General features: G+C 39.5%; 1 protein-coding gene across 3 annotated transcripts in view; it reads left to right on the top strand.

The window, feature by feature from the left end:
- Positions 1-21,909, top strand: part of Lhfpl3 (LHFPL tetraspan subfamily member 3) — a 399,694-nt gene that overhangs the window by 254,143 nt on the left and 123,642 nt on the right. For all 3 annotated transcript variants that reach the window (XM_041668639.1, XM_041668641.1, XM_041668640.1), the window contains exon 2: positions 21,082-21,318. In XM_041668639.1, coding sequence (XP_041524573.1) covers positions 21,082-21,318 — 237 coding nt within the window. The remainder of the gene's footprint in view (positions 1-21,081; positions 21,319-21,909) is intronic.

Below are 21,909 nucleotides of genomic sequence, written 5' to 3'. Positions count from 1 at the left end.
AAACCGAAACACTGCTTTCCAGAGTGGTTGCACAAGTTTGCATTCCCACCAGCAATGGGTGAGTGTACCCCTTTCTCCACAACCTCTCCAGCAAAGGCTATCATTGGTGTTTTTTATTTTCGCCATTCTGACAGGTGTAAGGTGGTATCTTAAAGTTGTCTTGATTTGCATTTCCCTGATCGCTAAGGAAGTTGAGCATGACCTTAAGTGTCTTTTGGCCATTTGAAGTTCTTCTGTTGAGAATTCTCTGTTCAGATCAGTGCCCCATTTTATAATTGGGTTGATTAGCCTTTTACGGTCTAGTTTCTTGAGTTCTTTATATATTTTGGAGATCAAACCTTTGTCAGTTGCAGGGTTGGTGAAGATCTTCTCCCAGTCAGTGGGTTGTCTTTTTGTCTTAGTGACAGTGTCCTTTGCTTTACAGAAGCTTCTCAGCCTCAGGAAGTCCCATTTATTCAATGATGCCCTTAGTGTCTGTGCTGCTGGGGTTATACATAGGAAGTGGTCTCCTGTGCCCATGTGCTGTAGAGTACTTCCCACTTTCTCATCTATCAGGTTCAGTGTGTTCGGACTGATATTGAGGTCTTTAATCCATTTGGATTTGAGTTTTGTGCATGGTGATAGATATGGATCTATTTTCATTCTTCTACAGATTGACAAAAAAAAAAAACACTGTAGAACAGTAGGAAAGATTTTATTTACAAGTCCAGAATGACTTAGCCACACATGATATGAAGTTTTTATTTGACTTAAGAAGTTCCAAAACTAGAATATTAAATATAATATAACTTGAAGAGATCTCTGCCATGTGTTCCTACATACACGTTTTTTTTTGGGGGGGGGAGACATTGATTTTATACAACCTCATGATTAAAATGGCTCTTAGAAAATTAAAACAATGTTTCTATGTAAATAAGTTTTCTGTCAGTATACAAAACACCTAATATAATAAGGTTATAAAGAGAGAAGTTTTATTTTGGTTCAGCACTGACCGATAGCAGGAAGCTCACAAGTAGTTCTCAGTCCAGTCTCGGGGCATCTGACGCCCTCTTCAGGCCTCCATGGGCACCTACACTCACAGGCACACACCCACACACAGACAGAGACACATAATTTAAAATAAGGGTTGTTTAATTGGCTTTGGACTCCAAATAACGAAAACATAAAATTTAAATATTCATCCAAGTGTAAGGATGAATTTGGAATGAAAAGTCTCAGAGGCGGCTTTCCTGTATGATGTGTATGTGACTCAAGCATTCTTTTTATATATACAGTATTTTATCAAACAAGCCTTGTCTTTTACACAGTCATCGGACAACTATATTAGATCAAGGAAAATATCCTAGAAATACCACCGGTGAAGACTTGGAATATTTAATTTTACTTCATTAATAAATTATATCAAAATGACATAGAATCCATAAATAGACAAAAAGCATTTCAGAATTGATGATGAGATCAAGAAATAATTTTTCTGATATAATACTGGTGATTTGTATTTGTATAATACTGGTGATTTCTAGGTGAGTGTATGAGTTTATATTGAAAGCCTGAAAACAGTCAATTTCTTAGACGCTAGCAGTCAAATTCTAATTTGGTTAGAAATTCTAACTCTGGCAGAATCAGTCACAGAAGAGAACAGACATTTCCTTACTAGAACATTATATCAGCTCAAGTCTGACCCAACATAGTCCTCATAAGATAGCTTAAATAACACTAGAATGTCCTATGATAAAATGATATACAGTAGTTCAAAGTGGTATCACAGAATCAATGGCATAAAAATATCCTAATCATTATATATAATCTATTTATATATACCTAGAATATAGAAGCCAAAATGGTATGCCCATGTCTGAGTGAGAAAAGATAAATGATCTTAAGTTTATTAAAATTCATTGTTCTGATTTTTATTGATTAAGAATTTAGTACATACATATAATGTGTTCTGCTCTGATTTGGCTTCTATATTATTAATTACATTTGCCTTTGGGGCAATTACAGAGAAGTCTAGAGATTTTATGCAGATGACACACAGGCAACATTTAGGGTCGTGTTGTCTGTTAGATTGCTCTTCAGTGAAGGAAATACTCTAGGTCTGTGCTGTCCACAGCTGGAGCTACCACCCCATGTGCCTACTGAGTGTGTGCTGTGTTCTATTCAGCTAAAAAAAAAATGGATTTTTTTCTAATGAACAAGAATAAAAATTCCTTTTGTTTCTCATGGACAGCATGGGCTTACATGTTTGCGGCAAAATGATATTTAGTGAACATTCTTCTTTGTTTATGCAGAAGATGATTTTATTGATTTAAGTTTGATTTATTGATTTATGTTTCTGGAGCCACATAGAGAAAGTGGCTACAGCACTGGACATTGCTTTTCTAGAGTGAATTGGCCTGGAGCACAGAGAAAAGAATAAGCAGATCTGGTTTCTGTTGTCTAAGATTTATTTGTTTGTTATTTTTGTGTGATAGATGTGTGCCTATATGAGTTTATGTGCACCATGTTTATGCAAGAGCCTACCCATTGAAGGTCAGAAGACAACATCAGGTTCCCTGGATCTGGGGCTACAGAAGGTTGTTAGCTGTGCTGGGAACCAAGCCTGGGCCCTCTGCAAGAGCACTAATTCCCCTTCACCACCAAGCTGTCTCTCCAGCCCTGAAAAGTCTGGTTTGATGTTAGGAGTCCAAAGTAGACAAGATCTGAGAGCATCAGTCCCACTGAGCTTCAGCTCCTGACCAGATTCCTAAGAAAAGTTAGAAGTTTATTTACAAAGTCTAGTGTGTAGACTTCAGAGATGCATGTGATTTAGGTATTCACAAAAACTCCCACTCTAGAATGTAGATTTTTCTTAGTTTGCATATTTGATTGTTATCATGTTTTAATTTTCTAATTATAGAACTTTTTCAGATCTTTGTATGAAAAGAATTCTGGATAGGGTGAATGCTACCAAAACAGTACGGACAATCTTATGATGGGTTAAATAAGAGACTAGCACACTTAACCAAATGCTACTTTTATTTTATTTGCTGTTTGTTTTTCTTTTTTAGAATCTTACTATGTTAAGCCTTTAACTCTGGCAATATTCTTGTCTGTCTTCCAGGCAGTGGGATTACCTGAGCTCAGGTATGCTGTTGCTTTTTATTAAATGCCTGAGCAATAATGAGAGAAAGTGACATGTGAAGAACCACCTCGTAGTGACACTTAAAAAAAAAAATGTTCCCTTTCCTGGTCCCTATGCTGCAGCTTATGCTTCAAAAGCTATATTTCCCCAGGTCAAATTTAATGTATTTAGGATCTTTAAGATGTACATGCTCTCTTTTTGTTTTTCACTAGAAAAAAGACCCAATTCTTAATTCTTCTTAACCGAGATTATTAGATTTTATAGCACTTAAGATAATATAACTATTATACTCTAATGGGAGAATAATGTTTTAGAAGTAATGAAATTATGGCAGAAGAAGCATTTAGGCATAATTATATAGCAAGCATAAAATTTTCAATTAAGCTTCCGTTATATTGCAATTAACTCTGCATTTGAACACTAACATTAGTGTGGCTAGTTTTACTTATTTCTTGCTTGGTAAAAACAGTACTTTTGTTCTTTTTGTTCATATTAGTCTGAGGAAGTGCCTGGAAAATTAAATTAAAATATCAGTGATCTCATGAAGAAAATGTAAAAGAAAACATGCTTCAAATTACTCGATTGATTTTGTGTTATATGAATTATCTGTGGCTGTCTGATAAATTTCTCTAGAACCTTTGAGTTGTCAGCCTGTGTCTTTAATCTGCCTCCTACTTGATGAATAGTTTCCCTGGGTATAAAAGCCTTCATTGAGAACATTCTTTCCTTAGAATATTAAAGAACTGTTGCGTTGTTTTCCGATTTTGTGACACTGTATATGTGTTTTTGTTCCCCTTTTCCACACACTGTGACTTTTTCAACCTAAGGTTTCACATCTTTCTTCTCTGACAAGTTTTGTGTTTCCGGAAACTGCTTTTGTTTTAGAGTCTGTGACATCTTTGACTCTTTTTAAGATCTTAATCAGAAATTGCTCTGTGTGTCAAAGAGAACAGGTTGAGTTCTAGTCTATTGTGGTTTTAGATTATCTCCTGTTTGCTGTGTTATTTCTCATTCTTTCCCTGCCTTCTTTTTTTTTCACGCTCTTACTCATGACACAAGATTTCCTCAAATAGCTTCTAATTCTTAATTTTTAATTTTTCCATAAAAACTCATAATAGGAGGAAAATTAATCCCTAATGAACCCTAGATAGGGCTTACTAATTGCTGGGCTTTTCTATAGAATAAGCAAACAATATGCTGCACTGGGCTAAGGAACAAAAATGCCCCAACAAAGACATTTTCCCTTTAAGGTCAGAACTCTTAATGTTCGCCTCAGTTCTCAAACTATTTGCACAATTTCTAAGAGAAAACTCCATTTTTTTTTCCTGAGATATAAACTCCTGATCAGCTATAACCATGGAAACGGGAAAGGATGGGTCAGGAGCTCCTATAGACACCTTTAATTAAGCCAAGCTTTCTACCACAGTCTACGTGGGTTTCCTGGTGTCTGGGTCTGGCCTCACAACTGATCACCTGTCTCATGTGCTAAGCTGCGGTCTCTTCCTTGGTTTCATCATTTGCCATTGTGTCAACTGCTTCCAGCTTCAAGAAATTCTGGATGTTCTCAGCTGCCAATGACAACCCTCCTTTCCCATCCACTTCCCTATTTATTGTAAGAGTATATCTTTTCTCTGGTATTGTCAATTTAATTAGTGTCTCAGGGGAACAATGAAGTAAACATTTCATTTTGTCTATTTAATTTTCACTTCAAGTGTCTATTTAATTTCCAAGTAGTTTTTGGTCATCTTTCTATTGTTAATTTCTTATCTTTTCAAATCAAGATGTAGCTTTTTAAATCCCAACTGTGATGAATTTATTAGGACCCTTAATGCTAAATGATGTTTGTAAGTATTCTATGGGCTCGGATTATCCTTTTTGTAGGATAGAAATTCTTAATAGAATGTCAATTAATTTCACCTTGTTGATTATCTTCTTCAAGTCTTTTGGAATGTTTAGTCTGTTTATCTTACAAATTATGAAAGAAGTTCATTTAAAATCCCACTGTGGATTTAGCATCTTCCTTTCAAACTTTTTAGAGATCTTACCTTCTGTGTTTGTGCATGAAAGTTTTTCATTTGTGGAAACCATCTTTATCAGCACCGGAACTACTTCACCCCACTCATGGTTTTTATTCTGAATTCTTCTACTCTCATTCATTTGCCAGGTTTTCTTTGTACACTTATTTTCAATCTTACTTCGTTACAGTTCTAACTCTGAGTCTCGTTTAACATTTAAGTAAAAATTTTTCACTGGTTATAACAAATATTTTGGTGAAGGAAATTCAAGAGTTTTGCTTTTACTGTGGTAACTGATTTTTGAGCTATTTCTTCTGTGTACTTTAGATTTACTGTTCAGCATACTTTGTTCTTTTTACCTCTCCTGATCAGCTCTCTCCTTGTAATAGAACAATTGCCCTGTTAATTTGGAAGTTCTAATCAATTGACTTCAGTTTTCCAAGGGCTTCCTTTTAGTTCCCACGATTGTAATCATATCAGCATTTCTCTACTGTATATAAAAGTTAACACTGTCACCCAATTCCTTGGGCTCTTATAATCTTTCTGCTCGCTCTTCTGCAATTATCCCTGAGTCTCAATAAGAGGACATGTGATATAAAATCCTACTTGAAGCTGAACGTTCTCTATTCGTTGACCACCAGTTGTAGGTGGATTAATCCTCATGTACTGTAAAAAGAAATTTTTCTGGTGAGGGGAACAGGATGTTCCAATCGATGGGAATGTCAATAATTCATTAGAAAACAGTTTAATACTATGTCCTTTTAGCAAAATAATAATAATACGTTCTTCTCTAGAGGGTTACTCCAATTCTCTTCTATTTGTGGAGGTTTGTTTTGTCATAATGTTTCTTTTACATATGTGGATGCTCTTGTATTTGGGGCCTAGATGTTCAGGATTGAGACTTACTGGATTAAGTAAAAGAACTTACTGGATTAGGCTAGTTAGAAACCTACAAGTTAGTTACTGACTAGAAGTCAGTTTTCAGGTTAAAGGAGAAAGGATATTTACAAAGCACCCAACGACAACTTCCTCTGTACATTAGCTCTAAAATAGAAATAAGGTCTCCACTGAACAACTATATGTTTTTTATTAATGCACTTTAATGACAGTATTAATACTAATTAGCATTGCAGATTAAGCAGCCCTTTCAGCTCTTCATTAGACCAATCAGGTGTTTTAGACAGGCAAAGTAACACAGTTTCCACAGAGTTAAACAAGTGCAACATAAAAGAATGCAAAACATCTTTGAACAAATATTCCACAGCATAAACAAATGTAACACATCTTAAACTAATATTCCACAACAGGCAAATTCTAATGTACATCAAGAGAGGCCCAAAGACGTAAAACATATCATGAACAAAGAAAGGATAAGAAGAAGGCAGGCATATTTGTGTCTAGAATTCTTTTCCCTTCTTCTCAAGGACAGGCTTAGCTGGTTGATAGAAACTGAATATTTGTAACTGTACAGAAGGCCCAAGGGCAAGGTCCTTGGTAGTTTCTGCTATCCGTGAATCACTTAAGGTTTCTAAGCAGCCTTCTGTGACCTGACACTAGAAAAATATGTGTGATTTCCTCAATCAAATCCAAGAATGGAAAATCATTTTTTCTTGTTATCTGGAGGACTCTACCCAGGACAAATATCCTGACTAGAGATAGCCACTTCTGGTATTTGCTATACATCCATGAGAAGAGATGAATTAACACTTCTGGTGATGTAGGGAGATGGAATTCAAATGTTATTGTGTGAGGTCCATCCCTAGATCTCCTCAGTTTGGGGCTAGTAGTAAGAGTTCATTTCTTTTGCTTTAATTATTAGCATTTAAAAGCTATCTATTTTGTCTCCCCTTAAGATGGCCAACTATCCTCTATACTTTGGTTGATGCTGGATATCTTCCTATTCTTAATAAATATATTCACCACTGTATTTTAATATTTACATGCTCTAATTAAACAACTATGCCCCCCTACATTCACATACTGGTTTTCTCCCCTTTTGTAACTCACACTCCCTAAGCCTCATCTCCCCTTCCAGCTCTTGGTTCTGATTGAAAGAATAATGAGACCAATCTGTTGGCCTTATGATGGAGAGTTTATAACATCTGAGTGGGCCTTTACAGTGGAAGAAGAGGTAAAAGAGAGAGAGTGCTATGTGAGATGAACTAAACTCACGTTCTTTTTTCATTTGATTATAATAAGAAAGTACCTTATACTGTGAACACCATCAATCACTGAAATGTTTCTCATGAGTCTAGAGGTGCCAGTAAATCTAGTGGTCAGTGGGGTGATGGAGGAAGGTCATTGGTTAATTAATAAAGAAACTGCTTGGCCTGATAGGTTAGAGCATAGGTGGGTGTAGTAAAGAGAACAGAATGCTGGGAGGAAGTGGAAGCGAGCTCAGATGCCATGCCACTGCTCTCCAGGGAAGACGCGATGAAGCTCCAACCCAGGATGGACGTAGGCTAGAATCTTCCTGGTAAGCGCACCTCGTGGTGCTACACACATTAATAGAAATGGGCCAAGCAGTGTTTATATGAATACAGTTTGTGTGTCGTTATTTGGGGGCATAAGCTAGCCAGGTGGCCGGGAGCTGGGTGACAGGAACGCAGCCCACAGCTCCTCACTACAGTTTCTTTATTAATTAACCAATGACCTTCCTCCATCATGGGGGTAGTCTGAAGATCGCTGTCTTCTCATTATGGCCTTGTGTGGCTTCTTATAATAAAGGAATTAACTCCATTCATGAGAACCCCACCCTCATAATTAATTATGTTCTAAACATTTCACCTCCAGATACCATTGCATGGAGGATTAGGGTCCTGTGTTTGGTTTCAGAAGAGATACTAGCATTTGTTTGTCATAGCTACCAGTGCTGGTCTCGAAGATGGAAATAAATGCTCTTGTGACCTGAGAAATGTTTGAGAACAAATCATTTAAAAGCTGGAAAATGAGAGGAATGGATTGTACCACAGAACTTCCAGAAAGGAATATAGTCCTACCAACACACTGATGTTGTCTCTGAGGTGCATGTGGGAATTCTAATCTCTAAAGCAATCAGCTAATAAGTGTATATCGTTCTAAACAACAAATGTTCTGTGTGTACAAATTAATAGATTTCATCACAGCATTTTTCTACATTAATTTTTGTGATCTTTCTTCTTTGATTTCTCTGTAGCCTTTTGTTCCATTCAGCCCCTAATAGTTGACTTCCTGCTTAATATCCTGCCTATCCTCCCTCAAAACTTGCTTCCCTTCATGTGATACCATTTTCAATTTCATTTCCTATACCCACGCTTACACTCACATGCACAAATATTAAAAACTAGTATCTGCATATGATAGATAACAGGCAGTATTGTCTTTGCAAGTCTGAGTCACTTCATTTAGTAATTTCCAGACTGAATTCTTTTCCTGCAAACTTTAAGCTTATTTTCCTTATTATTGAATAAAATGTTATTGTGAATATCAGCTGCATTTTCATTATCTCTTCATATATTGATGTGTGTCTAGGTTAATTCCATTCCCTTGGTAGTGTGACGAGAGCTTTAGTGAATATGGATATGCAGTGCAAATATCTTTGTGGTAAAAATCTTTTGAGTATGTCTATTCCCAGGAATGGTATAACTGAATCAGATGGTAGTTTTATTTTTAATGTTTTTAGAAGACTCCACATGATTTCCATAGTGTCTGTGCCAATTTATAGTCAAATCAGTTCTTCTTTCCCCATGTTCTTATCAGCATTTGTTGGTTTCATTTTCTTCATGATAACCATCCTAACTATGTCAAAATGAAATCTCAAAGTGGTTTAATCTGACATTTTCCTGATGACTAAGTGTTGGGCCTCATAAGGTCCAGGCATGAGGTCCAGTATATCTTCCTGAACCTAGCTCGAGTTTGGAGGCCTGTCTTTGGCCATGACTTTCACATATGAGTAACTCAGCACAGACCAACCTAAGCCCGCCTTTGCCCAGCCACTGCTAACGTGGCAGAATATTATTGGTCCTTATTCCTTACTCTGCCTCACCCCATCCCAAGACTCCCACCCCTATCACAACCCTATATAAGTTCCTGCCTAATACAATTAAATGAGATCCTGCTTCGACAGACTCCTGACTCAGTGTGTGTGTGTTTCTCCCCAGTGGCCACTGGGGAGGTCTGGTTCACCGACACTCACCATCCAGCTCAGCCCCAGGAAGAGACTGGCGGGATTAGATTGGTTCTGCCACTGCCCTATCTGCCAGAGAACCCAGTAACTAAGAATGTTTAACATTTTTAAAACTATTTATTGGTCATTTATGTTTCTTATTCTAGAATTGTCTGTTGAGGTCACTAGCCTACTCTTTAATTGGAAGTTTTGTTCTTTGATGTCTAATTTTTAAAATTATTTATGTGATTTAAATGTTAGTCTCTTTTATGGAGTAAAAGTATAGCATGATTAATAAAAACTCAGAGACAAAAATTGGGGTTCAACCTGAAGGTCAGAAAAGTAAAACAGTCAGTCACTGGCTCTTACCTCTACCTCAGTCTGAAATGGCGATCCTGCCTCCAGGAATCTCAGAAAGATACTGTGTGTGAGAGCTGTCTCCTCCTGTCTAGGGCTGGGATTAAAGATGTGCACCGCCTGGTTTCTATGGGAAACTAGTGTGGCTGCTGGGATTAAAAGTGTGTGTCACCACTGTCTGGTCTGTAAGGCTAACCAATGGCATTATTCTACTCTCTTATCTTCAGGCAAGCTTTCTTTATTAAAATACAAACCAAATATCACTACATAGAAGTATGACTGGCAAAGATTTTCTCCTATTATGTAAATTAAGCCATTGTGTTTTCAGTGGTTTTTAATCTCAGCAACAGAAAATCAATACATATCACAGGTTAGAAAATGTTTAACCTATGTGTGTTTGATGCTTTGGAATCAACAAAATCATATTTTTTGTGTAAAAAACTCAACTTCCAGAGCTGAAGAGATGGCTCCCAGTAAAATTCCTGCCATGCAAGCAACCTGACCTGAATTCAGATTCCTAGGACCTAGAAAAAACTGGGAGTGGCAGCAGATATCTGTAGCTCCAGTACTGGCAGATTTGACCATCCCACCCAGCCAAATCAATTAACTTTAGATTCAGCGAGACACCCTGTCTCAAAAACTAAAGGTGGAATCAAGGAAAGACACTTGACATCAGCCTCTGGCTTACACACACACACACACACACACACACACACACACACACACCAGTATTGACAAGTACATAAACCACACACCACACATGAACACAGAAATCAACTTCCCTTTGAAGAATACAAACAGTACCTTGGAGAGAGGGAATGGGCAGTAAGAAACGACAGAATATACATGTTTTTCTATCAGTGTGGTGAGGTAATGAGGAATCAAGACCAGCTATGGATGTTCTAGGTGTTCTCGGTTTTCAATTTTAAAAAGAAGTAGAAACTCTAAGAGCTACTCATGATCATATGTTGATCTCCTGTAAGAATTAATGCCTCTGAGATTGCCAGTAATTCACATAAGGGCATTCCAGAATTTAAATGCTTCAGAGCATCAAAGTCTATAATTCTACAGCATAACCCAGTCTCATGAGAGTGATGAAGGAATCACAGTAGATTTTCAAATGGCAAGAAGGACCCTGGGAGCAATGGTTAAAGGACAAAAGTAACAAGCACTAAGAGAATGAGGATCACCCAAGGCAGGATACAAATCTTAGCTCCCCGTTCATCTTCCATAACCTCCTGTCTGCCCTGCCCAGAGTCATCCAGTACCCATCTTCAAAGACAAATCACCTCTGGACATTTCACTGGCCACTTAAGAATGACTGGGTTAAATTCCGTTCCAGTCAAAGAAAGGCATTGTTCTGACTCAGGCATTCTTCTTCAAACATCACACGGGCAGAGAGGTTCTATCTATAAACTTTTGACTACTGCTGATAAAATATGAAGTTGAAAGATACGTGAAAATTTTTTGACAGAACATTTAGCATGCTGACTTACTCTCTTTTGTGGTTTTTATTCAATATTTTTTATGCTATTGTCTTTCCAATTCCATTTCTTCCAGGGACAGTTTCTTATCCTAAAGTAGCAGCATTTTCAACACAGAAGTTACTGGAATATAGCTGTATAACTTACTTATGTTTAGTTTCCCAATAAATAGTTGATAAAAGGCAGTAAAAGTATAGAAACAAAAAGTAACAATAACGAGGCAACTTGAGGTTTTGTTTTTGTTTTAAATATAACAAATGAATCAGCCCCTTGGACTCCTCATAGCCTTTATCTCTAAGCACAGATGAGATGAGATTGTAGAACTGAAGACAAGAAAATCACAGGGAACAATCCACTCAACGTTTTGGTGTCTGAAACCCACCTTGGTGTTCTACCCTTTTCTGGTGAAAAATCAGTGCCTAGACAGAATTGTGTCTATTCTGAATGACTTAACTAACTCTCTGTAGGGAGATTGACAGCTTCTGTGCAGATTCTGCAGTTCTCAAACTGTATAAAGACCAGCACTTAAGTATGAAAAGAATATATATATATGTTCATTATTGGTGTAGGGGAGGCTAGGAAGGTGCAGAAGGGTAAGGCACTGTGAGTGAGTGTGGAGGTAAGGTGAAGGAATGAATGGGGGTGGTGTGAGAGAAGGGTTTGATGTGGGATTCCCCTCTGTATGTTGTGAATACCATTGGTTAATAAAGAAACTGGTTTGGCCTGATAGGGTAGATAGGTGGGGGAAACTAAACTGAATGCTGGGAGAAAGGAGGCAGTGTCAGGGAGAAGCCATGTTGCCCTGCTGGAGACAGACACCAGAACTTTGTCTGGTAAGCCACAGGCATGTGGCAATACACAGATTACTAGAAATGGGTTAAATTAAGATATAAGTGTTAGCCAATAAGAAGCTAGAGCTAATGGGCCAAGCAGTATTTTAAATAATACAATTTCTGTGTGATTATTTCGGTTCTGGGTGGCCAGGACAAACAAGCAGCCTCTTACAACAGGGGCTGGCTAGCTGGTGGGTATTTGTGGGGGAGGGAAGGGAGAAAGACTGAACTGTGTGAAGAAGCATCATCTAGGTATCTGTTGAAGGAGACACCTCCACCCCACCCTGCACAATGCGGGCTTCCTCCTGGACCTCAGATTAGGCACAAACCATACCTAAACACCTGTTTTCACAGAGAGAGCCTTTATTAAGTGTGGAAGAAAAGCTAAAGTGGCTGCTTTCTGACTCAGGCAGAAAACAGCAGCAAACGACCTTGCAGGTGTCATCCTTCAGAAGAAAAAAGGGGGGAGAGCTGTGTTAGAATGGGCTAGGAGGCCAAGGTAGACTTTGGTTGGACATGTTAATTAGGTGAGTCAAAGGGGGCTTCTGATTGTTGGACTTCAATACTTTGACAGCTGGACTTTAGTAGTCAGTCTCGGAATGAGGAAATGGTCAAATAAGGGAATAGACATTGGAGGCTAGCTTCAGGAATGTAATCTAGTGGTTTTTAAGAAGGCAGAGGGTATGGGGAAGAAGGGCAAGGCTGGCAGAGACGTGTCTCACCACTGAAGCTGGCCAGAGTCCCTTCACCTGTTATGATGTGTGTGTATATTAATGGGGTGTCCCCCAGAGTACGGTCCTTTCTAATGAAGGGTGATGAGACAGTCTCTTCTCTTGATCTTAGTTACATTTCCATAGCTTTATTACACAATATTTAAGTTTTCAGGTACTATATTTAAACAATTTTTGATCTTTCACGTTTTAAAAACATTAGAATGTTACTTTTAAATAGTATGTTGACTTGAAATAGTAAGAGAAAGCATCCATGCCTTGTGATCTTGGACTCTTTCAAGTTTTCACCATGAGTATACTGTGGATTGTGCATTCTCGTGGTTGACTTTTACTGTTTATGTCATTTGCTTCTATTCTTAATTTATTGAGAATTGTTGTCATGGAAAGTTGTTGGTTAGTACATGTGTCGGAGACTTGGTACCATTTAGAAAGGCGGTGCCTAGTTGCAGCACTTGGAAGAGCTGGCCCTGTACCAAGCCTGAGTAGTACTGTAGAACTGACCCCATTGGCTGGGGAGTGTGTGTGAGCCAGCACTGAAGGTGTAAGAGTAGGAGAGCCCCCATTATCCCTCTGCCATGTGGTGGTGGTGGTGGTGGTGGTGTGGGAGGTCCTTTTCTCTATGTGTTACTTGTATTGGTTAATGAATAAAGAAACTGGCTTGGCCTCTAGCATGGTAGGAGGAAGGCAGAGTTAGGGAGAAGCCATGGAGCCACCACAGCCACTGGGAACTTTACCCGGTGAGTCACTGCCACATGGCGATACACAGATTAATAGAAATGGGTTAAATTAATTTAAGAGTTAGCCAAAAAGAAGCTAAAACTAATGGGCCGAGCAGTGATTATTTCAGGGCTGAGCAGTCAGGAACAAACTAGTGACTCCTCCAACAGTGGTATAAGTAAGAGATAATCCCCTTGCCCCTTTCCACCTATGCAAGCCAGAAAGCTGGTCCCCAGTCATGAGATGGGAAATTTGGGCTTGCCAGTCACTGGCTGGAGCACTTGGGAGAGCCAGCTCTGCACCCACTTTGGCATCAGAATAGAGCTGACTCTGTTGGTCGGTGTGCATGTGATCTGGCCCCACGAAGATTCATGGGAGATATTAGACCACCTCTCATCTACCATAAGGTGAAGTGGGCAAGGCAGAGATGCCCTTCCCCACCCCCTATCCCTTGCTGCCTGTGGGAGAGGGTGGGAGAGATGGTCCTGCCACTCAGTGGATGCAGGGCTTGGAAGAATGGTACCTGAATCTCCCCTAGCAAAGGAATAGAGCTGACCCTGATGGTGTAGATGAGGCTGAATTACCTGAAGGCATGAGAACAGGAGAACTGCCCCCCACACCTGCTACCTGCTGCAGTATGTGACTATTTAACCCTCAAGACCTAGATGGATTTGAACCGATATCAATCATGCATTTGTGCTTTTATTTGGCATCCTATTCTGGAAAAGCTTTTTCCCTACTCACTATAGAACTTGTGTCTGCAGGTGTCAGTGGATGCCTAATCATCTATATACAGTCCAGGTTCTCACAGCAACATGAATATTATATTCTGGGCCCCTTTATTTAGGAAAATTGGGGCCAAATGTCTGAGCAGGGAATAGCAGCTTTTCTCATCATTGGACGCAACTTTCTCTTGTCTTCTGACAGCCTAGGGTCTGTTTATATTCTCTCTTAACCAAAACCATTCTACAGGCTATTATGTCTTTCATGTTATGACACCAAATTAAATAGCCATAAAAATATATTGTATTTGAAACCATAATCTTCCAGGATACAATTTGTTTTCTCAGCTGCACTCGAAACCACAGTAGTTCATGTTCTGTGTCACCAAGTAACTGCAGAAGTAAACTGAGCTGTAAATATTAATCTTTCTCCAGCAGTATAAATACCCTAACTGGAGGTGGCTGACCATGAGCTGATGGAGGAGCTGTGGGAGCGAGACATCTCTCTACACCAGGTGTTCAGTGACAGCCCCAGTGTGAAAGTTTGCCCTCCATGCCCTAGAAGCTGCTGCCAGCATCCATTTCTCCAGCTACCGTATGCCCAAATAATTTCCCATGTTCCCCTTGAGTGCCTCAGCGAGGTGAGGCAATTTATCTTGCTTTGGTGCAGCAGTGCATAGATTTCTTTAAAGAGAGAATTTAGCTTTCTCTTTCTGTTCAGATATAGGCAGTTCTCAGTTCTCAGTCTATAGCATTCAAAGCCCTAGTGGGGCAGTTAGACCAGCCACAGAAGCAGGCCCAAGAAACTGTCCTGTCCACTAATTTTCCCATTGTCTTTCCCTTTGGAGACAGAGCCTATTGCAAAGGCTTGTGGGTTTGTCTAAGGATGTTTCCTCTACAGAGAGTACATTCAGCTCTTTAACAAGAAAAATGCGACTGTAATTAGTGGCTCTCGGGAACCATTCTGAGCTATTTCAGAACTCACTGTGGCATCAGCGGCCTTGGCACAGTGTCCTTGTAGAATGTGAGCACTTTTAACCACTTGGAACACAATTAACATGGAAAGCAACTGAAACACCCTCACAAGGACACCTTGTAGTAGTCTAGATTAGAAGGACCCATGGCACTGTATAACTGGGCTGTGAGTTTCTTTCCACTTTTGCATGCTTACCTCCAACTTGTGAGATTCCATTTCTCCTGAACATTCAAGAACATTCTCTAGTATACACCTAGTAAACCTGTTTTAAAAAAATGGATGAATACCTAGTTGCATGGAAGTTGGGCATTCTAATAAGAAGGCCAATTTTTTTTATAATTTTCCAATTGATATTTATTCTCTGCTATCCATTGTGGTCAAGATATAATGTGTGAATTAATCAGATATTCTTGACCCTTATTTACTGTAGAGATGATACTGTATCTTAGGGTTGATTGACTTACAAATAGTTAATAGTTAAAGTTAAAGCCAAGAAGAACACTATTTCTTCTATTGCCAACGAAGGCAGCTAGGGACGTTGGAGGTACATCCTACACAGGACTGAGAACAGCTGTTAGTGTCTATTGACTACAAATCAAGCTGATTAGGAAAGTCTGACTAATAGAATGCCAGGAAGCAGGATTTATCACAGCACCCAAGTGTTACAAGGAGGGGCTGCTTGTTTGTTCCGGGGGCCTGGCTAGCTTAGCCCTGAAATAACCACACAGAAACTGTATTAATTTAATCACTGAATCATTGATTCAAAGAAGTCAACAGAGCCCCATCTGTTTTTGTGACAAGTTCAATACACTAAAATTGGGGGGGGGGGGAGCTTCCCTTCCAAAACCAAAAAAGCTAAGTAGGAAGAGAAAGGAAAAAGACAAACACTTTGGTAATATATTGTTGGGGAACATATCTTAAGCTGTAAAAGCATTTAAACACATCTGTGGTCTTTAATCCTGCTTTGCAGTGATTTACATTTCAAAACAGATAAACTAGAAAATATTAAGAAGTTCATATTAAGAAAAGGTTGACAAAAACAAGTTGGAAAACTGGGTATATATCAGGGTGCTACCTTGTATGACACCAGGGTGTCCTTTCCAGGTAAACCTAAATAGTTTTCTAGAGGAGCCAAAACCCTAACCTTCTGCTCGGTGTTTTATAATTTTTCTAAACCCCCAACTCCTTTAGATTATTAAAAATAAAAATCAGGTCTCAGAGCTTTGCAATCATAGCTTTTCAAGAAGTTGTTTATTGCACAAGGAAGAGTTACACGTGGTTCCATCTTTTTGCCTAATCTTCTGAGAACATAACGTAAGAATACCATTTGAGAACAGGATTGCCGATGTCTAGTCAGTTCTCTAGTGGCTTGGGTCTGAGGGTATCCACCGCTACATTTGAGAACAGAGGATTGTGGATGTCCGGTCAGTTCTGTGGCAGCTTGGGTCTGGGGTATTTCCGCCTCTACACTTTCATCAGTTGCAAGTTGTAACCCAGAATTCACAGAAATACAAACTTAAAATAGAGTTGAATCTACCATTGAGGCAGGAAGAGATTGAAGGAGAAAAGGTCTTGTGATGACAACGTCCCCCAAAACTACAGTCTAGCAGGCTATCCATTTGTGACTGTGAACCCCTCTGACACTTGTCCTTCCCATGATGACCATGTGTATTAACTCAATTCTGTAAAGACTACCTTATTTTGAAATTGCTGAAATGCACCTTGAAATCTCTCAGTATGTTCCCTACTAGCCCCAGGTCCTACTTATCCTAAAGTGTCCGGGTGTCCAGCTGCAGCTCATCATGTTTGGAGTCAGGCACATTGGTCTTCCCTGTGGAGGCACTCAGGGTGGGTAACCAGGGTGGGGAGCCTGGAAACCTATCCTAGGCTTATCTGGGTCCAGAGTGTCTCTCTGGGTGAGAGTAGCTGCTCTGACATATTAGGAGATTGGTTGTATTAGCAAAGGACATGGATTTAACTGATCTAAGAAACAAAACACAAAATCCCTTACTGTGCTGTGATTGTGCCAAGCTGAGAGTCCTGGTTGTTCTCCTGTATTCTGGGTGAAGAAATGAAGCACGCAAGACTTTAAATGAGTGGGGTTTTTTTTTCATCTGTGCCCTGATGTGTTCATTGTTCTGAGCTGTATCAGGGCAGTCAGGTGTTAGGAAACCTTCGGTGGCTTGTGACTGTGTAGGTGTCTCTACATGGTCAGTTTTATTCTTTTATGTTCATATAAGTACTTTATTTACATCATTTCTATCCCTCCTTCTCCTCCAACTCCTCCCATGCTCCCACTCACTCTTAAATTCAAAACCCTTTCTTCATAATTACATTAACATGCATATATTCATACATACATATATATATACATATATATTCCCAGATTTATTTTGGGGTTGCTTCTATGTATGTATCTCAATTGGGGTTTCTATTGCTGTGATAAAACACCATGACCAAAAACAACTTGGAGAGGAAATTATTTATTTTACCTTACAACTCTCAAGTTCCACTTCATCACTAAGGGAAGTCAGGACAAGAACTCAAAGCAGGAATCTAGAGGTAGAAATTGACACAGAGGCCATGGAAGGGTGTAGCTTTCTGGCTTGCTCCTCAGATCTTTCTCAGTTTGCCTTTTATAATGGTTGGTTGTGTGTGTCAACTTGACACAAGCTGGGGTGATCAGAGAAGAAGGAGTCTCCGCTGAAGAAACTTCTTCATGAGATCCAGCTGTAAGGCATTTTCTCAATTAGTCATCAATGGGGGAGGGCTTTGCCCATGGTGGGTGGTACCATTCCTGGTCTGGTGGTCCTGGGTCCTATAAGAAATCAGGCTGAGCAAGCCATGTGAGGCAAGTCAGTAAGCAGCACCCACACATACACACACAGCATTTATATTAGCTTCTGCCTCCAAGATCCTGCTCTATTTGAGTTCCTGTCCTCACTTCCTTCAGTGATGAACAGCAATGCTGAAGTGTAAGCCAAATAAATCCTTTCTTCCCCAATTTGCATTTAGTCGTGGTGTTTTGTTGTAGCAATAAAAACTCTAAAGCATCTTCTTACACCATCCAAGACCACTTTCCCGAGGGTGGCACCGTCTCCAGTGAGCTGGGCCCACATCAATCAATCTGGTAGAGCCATTTTTCTCAGTTGAGGTACTCTCTTCCAAAATTATTCCTGCCTGTGTTAGTTGACACAAAACTAGTCAGCACAGCTGGTATTGTCATTGTACACATCTTGTTTAGGCAACTTTGTTGTTGAGATTTCAAGGAACAACTTCCCGTCATGTCTAGAACACAGTATCTCAGAAATCCTGATCTTCTGGCCCTAATAATCAAGCTGCCCCATCTTCCACAATGTTCCCTAAGCCATGGATGTAGAGGATGTACTAACAGGAGCTGGGAAAACCACAGTAACATAGGCAGGACTATTGATTGTATTCCAACCTTGACGGCTTACATAGCACCTTCTGACTCTATGAGAGTTAGACCTCCAGGTAAGTTCTGAATCAGTTAATTCCAAACCCTGTGCTCTATGTGTGTGGTGTCTTCAGCAGTGGAATCTTATCTTCAAGGTCTGGGAGACAATTGAGGCAATTATAACAACCTCTCTTTGCAGGGAGTCTCTCGGGTCCCCATGACCAACAATTCAAAGAGAAGTTTCCTATTGCTGGCACTAGGATTCTTGTTAAATAATTTATTGCTGTTGCAGAAGGAGTATCATCACTCTGTGTGGTGTATGTGCATGTATGGTGTGTGCATGTTTATGTATTCATATGTACACACACATATATGCTATATGTGTCCTTTAAGTAAGCTCATAAAAGAATGTTTCCCCATGGCTTTAGCAAGCATGCTTATTTTTATTTATCTCTGCATCTCTCCTCTCTCTTTGTTAAAGTTTCCCTGCCCTGTTTTCCTCTTAATGTCCTAATATCCCCAACTCTAGAGTTTGTGCACACCACACACACACACAGACACACACACACACACATACACACAACAGTCTCTATCTATGTTCCTGGTTTCTTCAGTTACTGCAAGTTATTGAATCAAATCTAAAGATTTTATTGGGTGCTAGAATGCCCAAATAAGAGAAGACCATGAGGCATTTGCCTTTCTTGGTCTGGGTTGCTTTACTCAATATAATGTTTTCCATTTCTATCCATTTATCTTCAGATTTCATGATTTCATTTTTCTTTAAAGCCGAATAGATTCCATTATATATGCGTACCACATTTTCTTGGCATGTACCCTAAGGACTCAATAGCCTCCTACAGAGTTCCCTACTCAGTCATGTTCAATACTGTTCTAGTCACAATATCTGGAAAATGGAAGAAAACGTCAGTGTCCTTCAACTGATAAATATATAGAGATTAAATATTTTTAAATATTCAAAGTAATTTAGACATTTTTCAAATATAGTTTTAGACTCAAAGATCTTCTGCATTGTCCAAAATAAATTAATTCTGTTTGTGAAAACTGCATTTTTGGATTACAGATAATCTGTTGTAAATTATGAAGAGCATGCTGTGTGCTGAGCTGAGAGAGCCAACATGTGAAAACATCTTCAAATCACCAGCTCACTGCAGTTAAATCCACCCCAAGTATTTGTAATCTGTTGTATAGTCGCAACAAAATTGGCTCTGATTACCACCTAATTTGAATCTCTCTTTAACTAAATTTGTGCCATTGACTAATGGTGGTGGTATTGACTGCCACTAGTGTGGCTTCTGGGATTAAATGTGTGTCATTGCTGCCTGATCTATAAAACTGGCCAGTGGGGCTGTTTTACTTTTCTAATCTTCAGGCGAGCTTTATTTATTAAAATACAAATGAATGCCACTACAGTTTCCTAACTCTTAATTTTCATTAAAACTCTGCATTGACACACTGTACTGCTGTGGTTTACAACCTTTTTCTTTTTTAAACACAGTCACCCTAACATAACCTGAACAAGGACAACACCAATAGATATGCTAACATGGATGGAGACAGCTCAGGAGACCTCAGCCCTACAAAGAGAGCTACAGGCAGCTAAAGAACACTGATAATATGAGAAAGAGTCTTCCCCAAAGAAGAACTCAGCAACTGGTTATCCAATACCAAATTGTCAACCCTTAAATTGTGTGTGTGTGCACACGAGTGCTTGTGTGTGTGTGTATGCAAACGTGTGTGTATGTGTAGCATTATGCATACTAAGTGGGTTGTATTTATGTGTTTAGGAATGTATAATGGAAATATATATAAAGAGAAAGCCATAAATAGAACACATATATAAGTGTGTGTGTGTGTGTGTGTGTGTGTGTGTGTGTGTGTATAAACAAAGAAAATGAACTGAGGAATTTAAGTGAGAACAAGAGGGTACACAGGAGAGTTTGGAGGGATTAAAGAAAAGGGGAATATGATATACTTATTGCAATACATATGTATATATACATATATTCCAAAAACTAAACAGAATGAATACTAGAATAGAAAGTATCAATGAGAGGTACACATGATAAGAATTTCAAGGAATGTCTGAACGCTGGGGCAGGGATCGCAATGTTACTTTTCCCAGAGATTCAAAGTCAATAAACACGCTGGTATTTCCCATGTGATCCTAACCCTTTTGTGACTGCTGTCCTTGCTCTTAAAGACAGCATTGAACTGTCATTATGCAGTGTGATGATTCCTTCTGGGCTATTTACAATGGAAGCCTTTTTGCAAGCGTGCACAAAAATTTAATTTCTTAATATTTTCTCGTAGCTAAATCTTCCTTAACCTCTCTCAGTGTGGGCTCCCTCTAAAGTACAATCCCTGATTTTTCTCTGCTGCGGAGTTCAGGGCCTGCTTTTCTGTTAAGCAGGAGGAGAGGGACAGGAAACGATACCGAGCCTTGCTACTCTCAAAATCAATCATTTGGAATGTTCGACAAACAATAGAAATACCTTGTAAAATAAAATGCTCAATTTCTCCTTCCGTCTTTCTCTCTCAGCTGCCTGTCTTGTGCTCGGCTGTATGATTTTCCCCGATGGCTGGGATTCAGATGAAGTAAAACGGATGTGTGGGGAAAAGACAGACAAGTACACTCTCGGGGCCTGCTCCGTCCGCTGGGCGTACATCCTGGCTATCATTGGAATATTGGATGCCCTGATCCTCTCATTTCTCGCGTTTGTGCTCGGGAACCGACAAGACAGCTTGATGGCGGAGGAACTGAAGGCAGAAAACAAAGGTGAGATTACTTACGGGGCTCTCAGTGGATACCTCGAGCACAAAACATAACCCCAGACAGCAGCCCTCTCACTCCTGCCCACCAAGTCCCTTTCCCTGCAACCTTTAATGCTCAGGATTCTAGACTTCACAGACAAAGGTGTCTGCAAGACTGAAGTATAACATTGCACCTTTTTATCTCGCAGAGGCACTCTCTAAGTCCATGGTGACTGTTTAAGTACTTTTCCAGTTTCTTCTTCCCTCTTTCTCTAACACCTTAGCTGTCAAGAGTAAATGACTAAGAGGCAGCATTGGGGAAGGGGTATCTATATGATTGGATGGGATGTGCTTCCTCTCTATGGATATGGCTGTTTTTCCAGACTGAAATGAAAACCTAAGAAATCTCTCACAACCATCGCAATCACTGGATTTGAATTCAAATCAGAGAGGGAGGAGAGAGAGAGAGAGAGAGACAGAGAGAGACAGAGAGAGACAGAGAGAGAGACAGAGAGTCAGAGAGACAGAGAGAGACAGAGAGAGAGAGACAGACAGACAGAGAGAGAGAGACAGAGAGAGAGACAGACAGACAGACAGACAGAGAGAGAGACAGAGA

This window comes from Microtus oregoni, unplaced genomic scaffold (genome assembly GCF_018167655.1).
Source record: "Microtus oregoni isolate MIOR12 unplaced genomic scaffold, Mior012 000018F_ref0000195, whole genome shotgun sequence".
NCBI classification, from domain to species: Eukaryota; Metazoa; Chordata; class Mammalia; order Rodentia; family Cricetidae; genus Microtus; species Microtus oregoni.
This window is presented reverse-complemented; position numbering and strand designations above follow the sequence as displayed.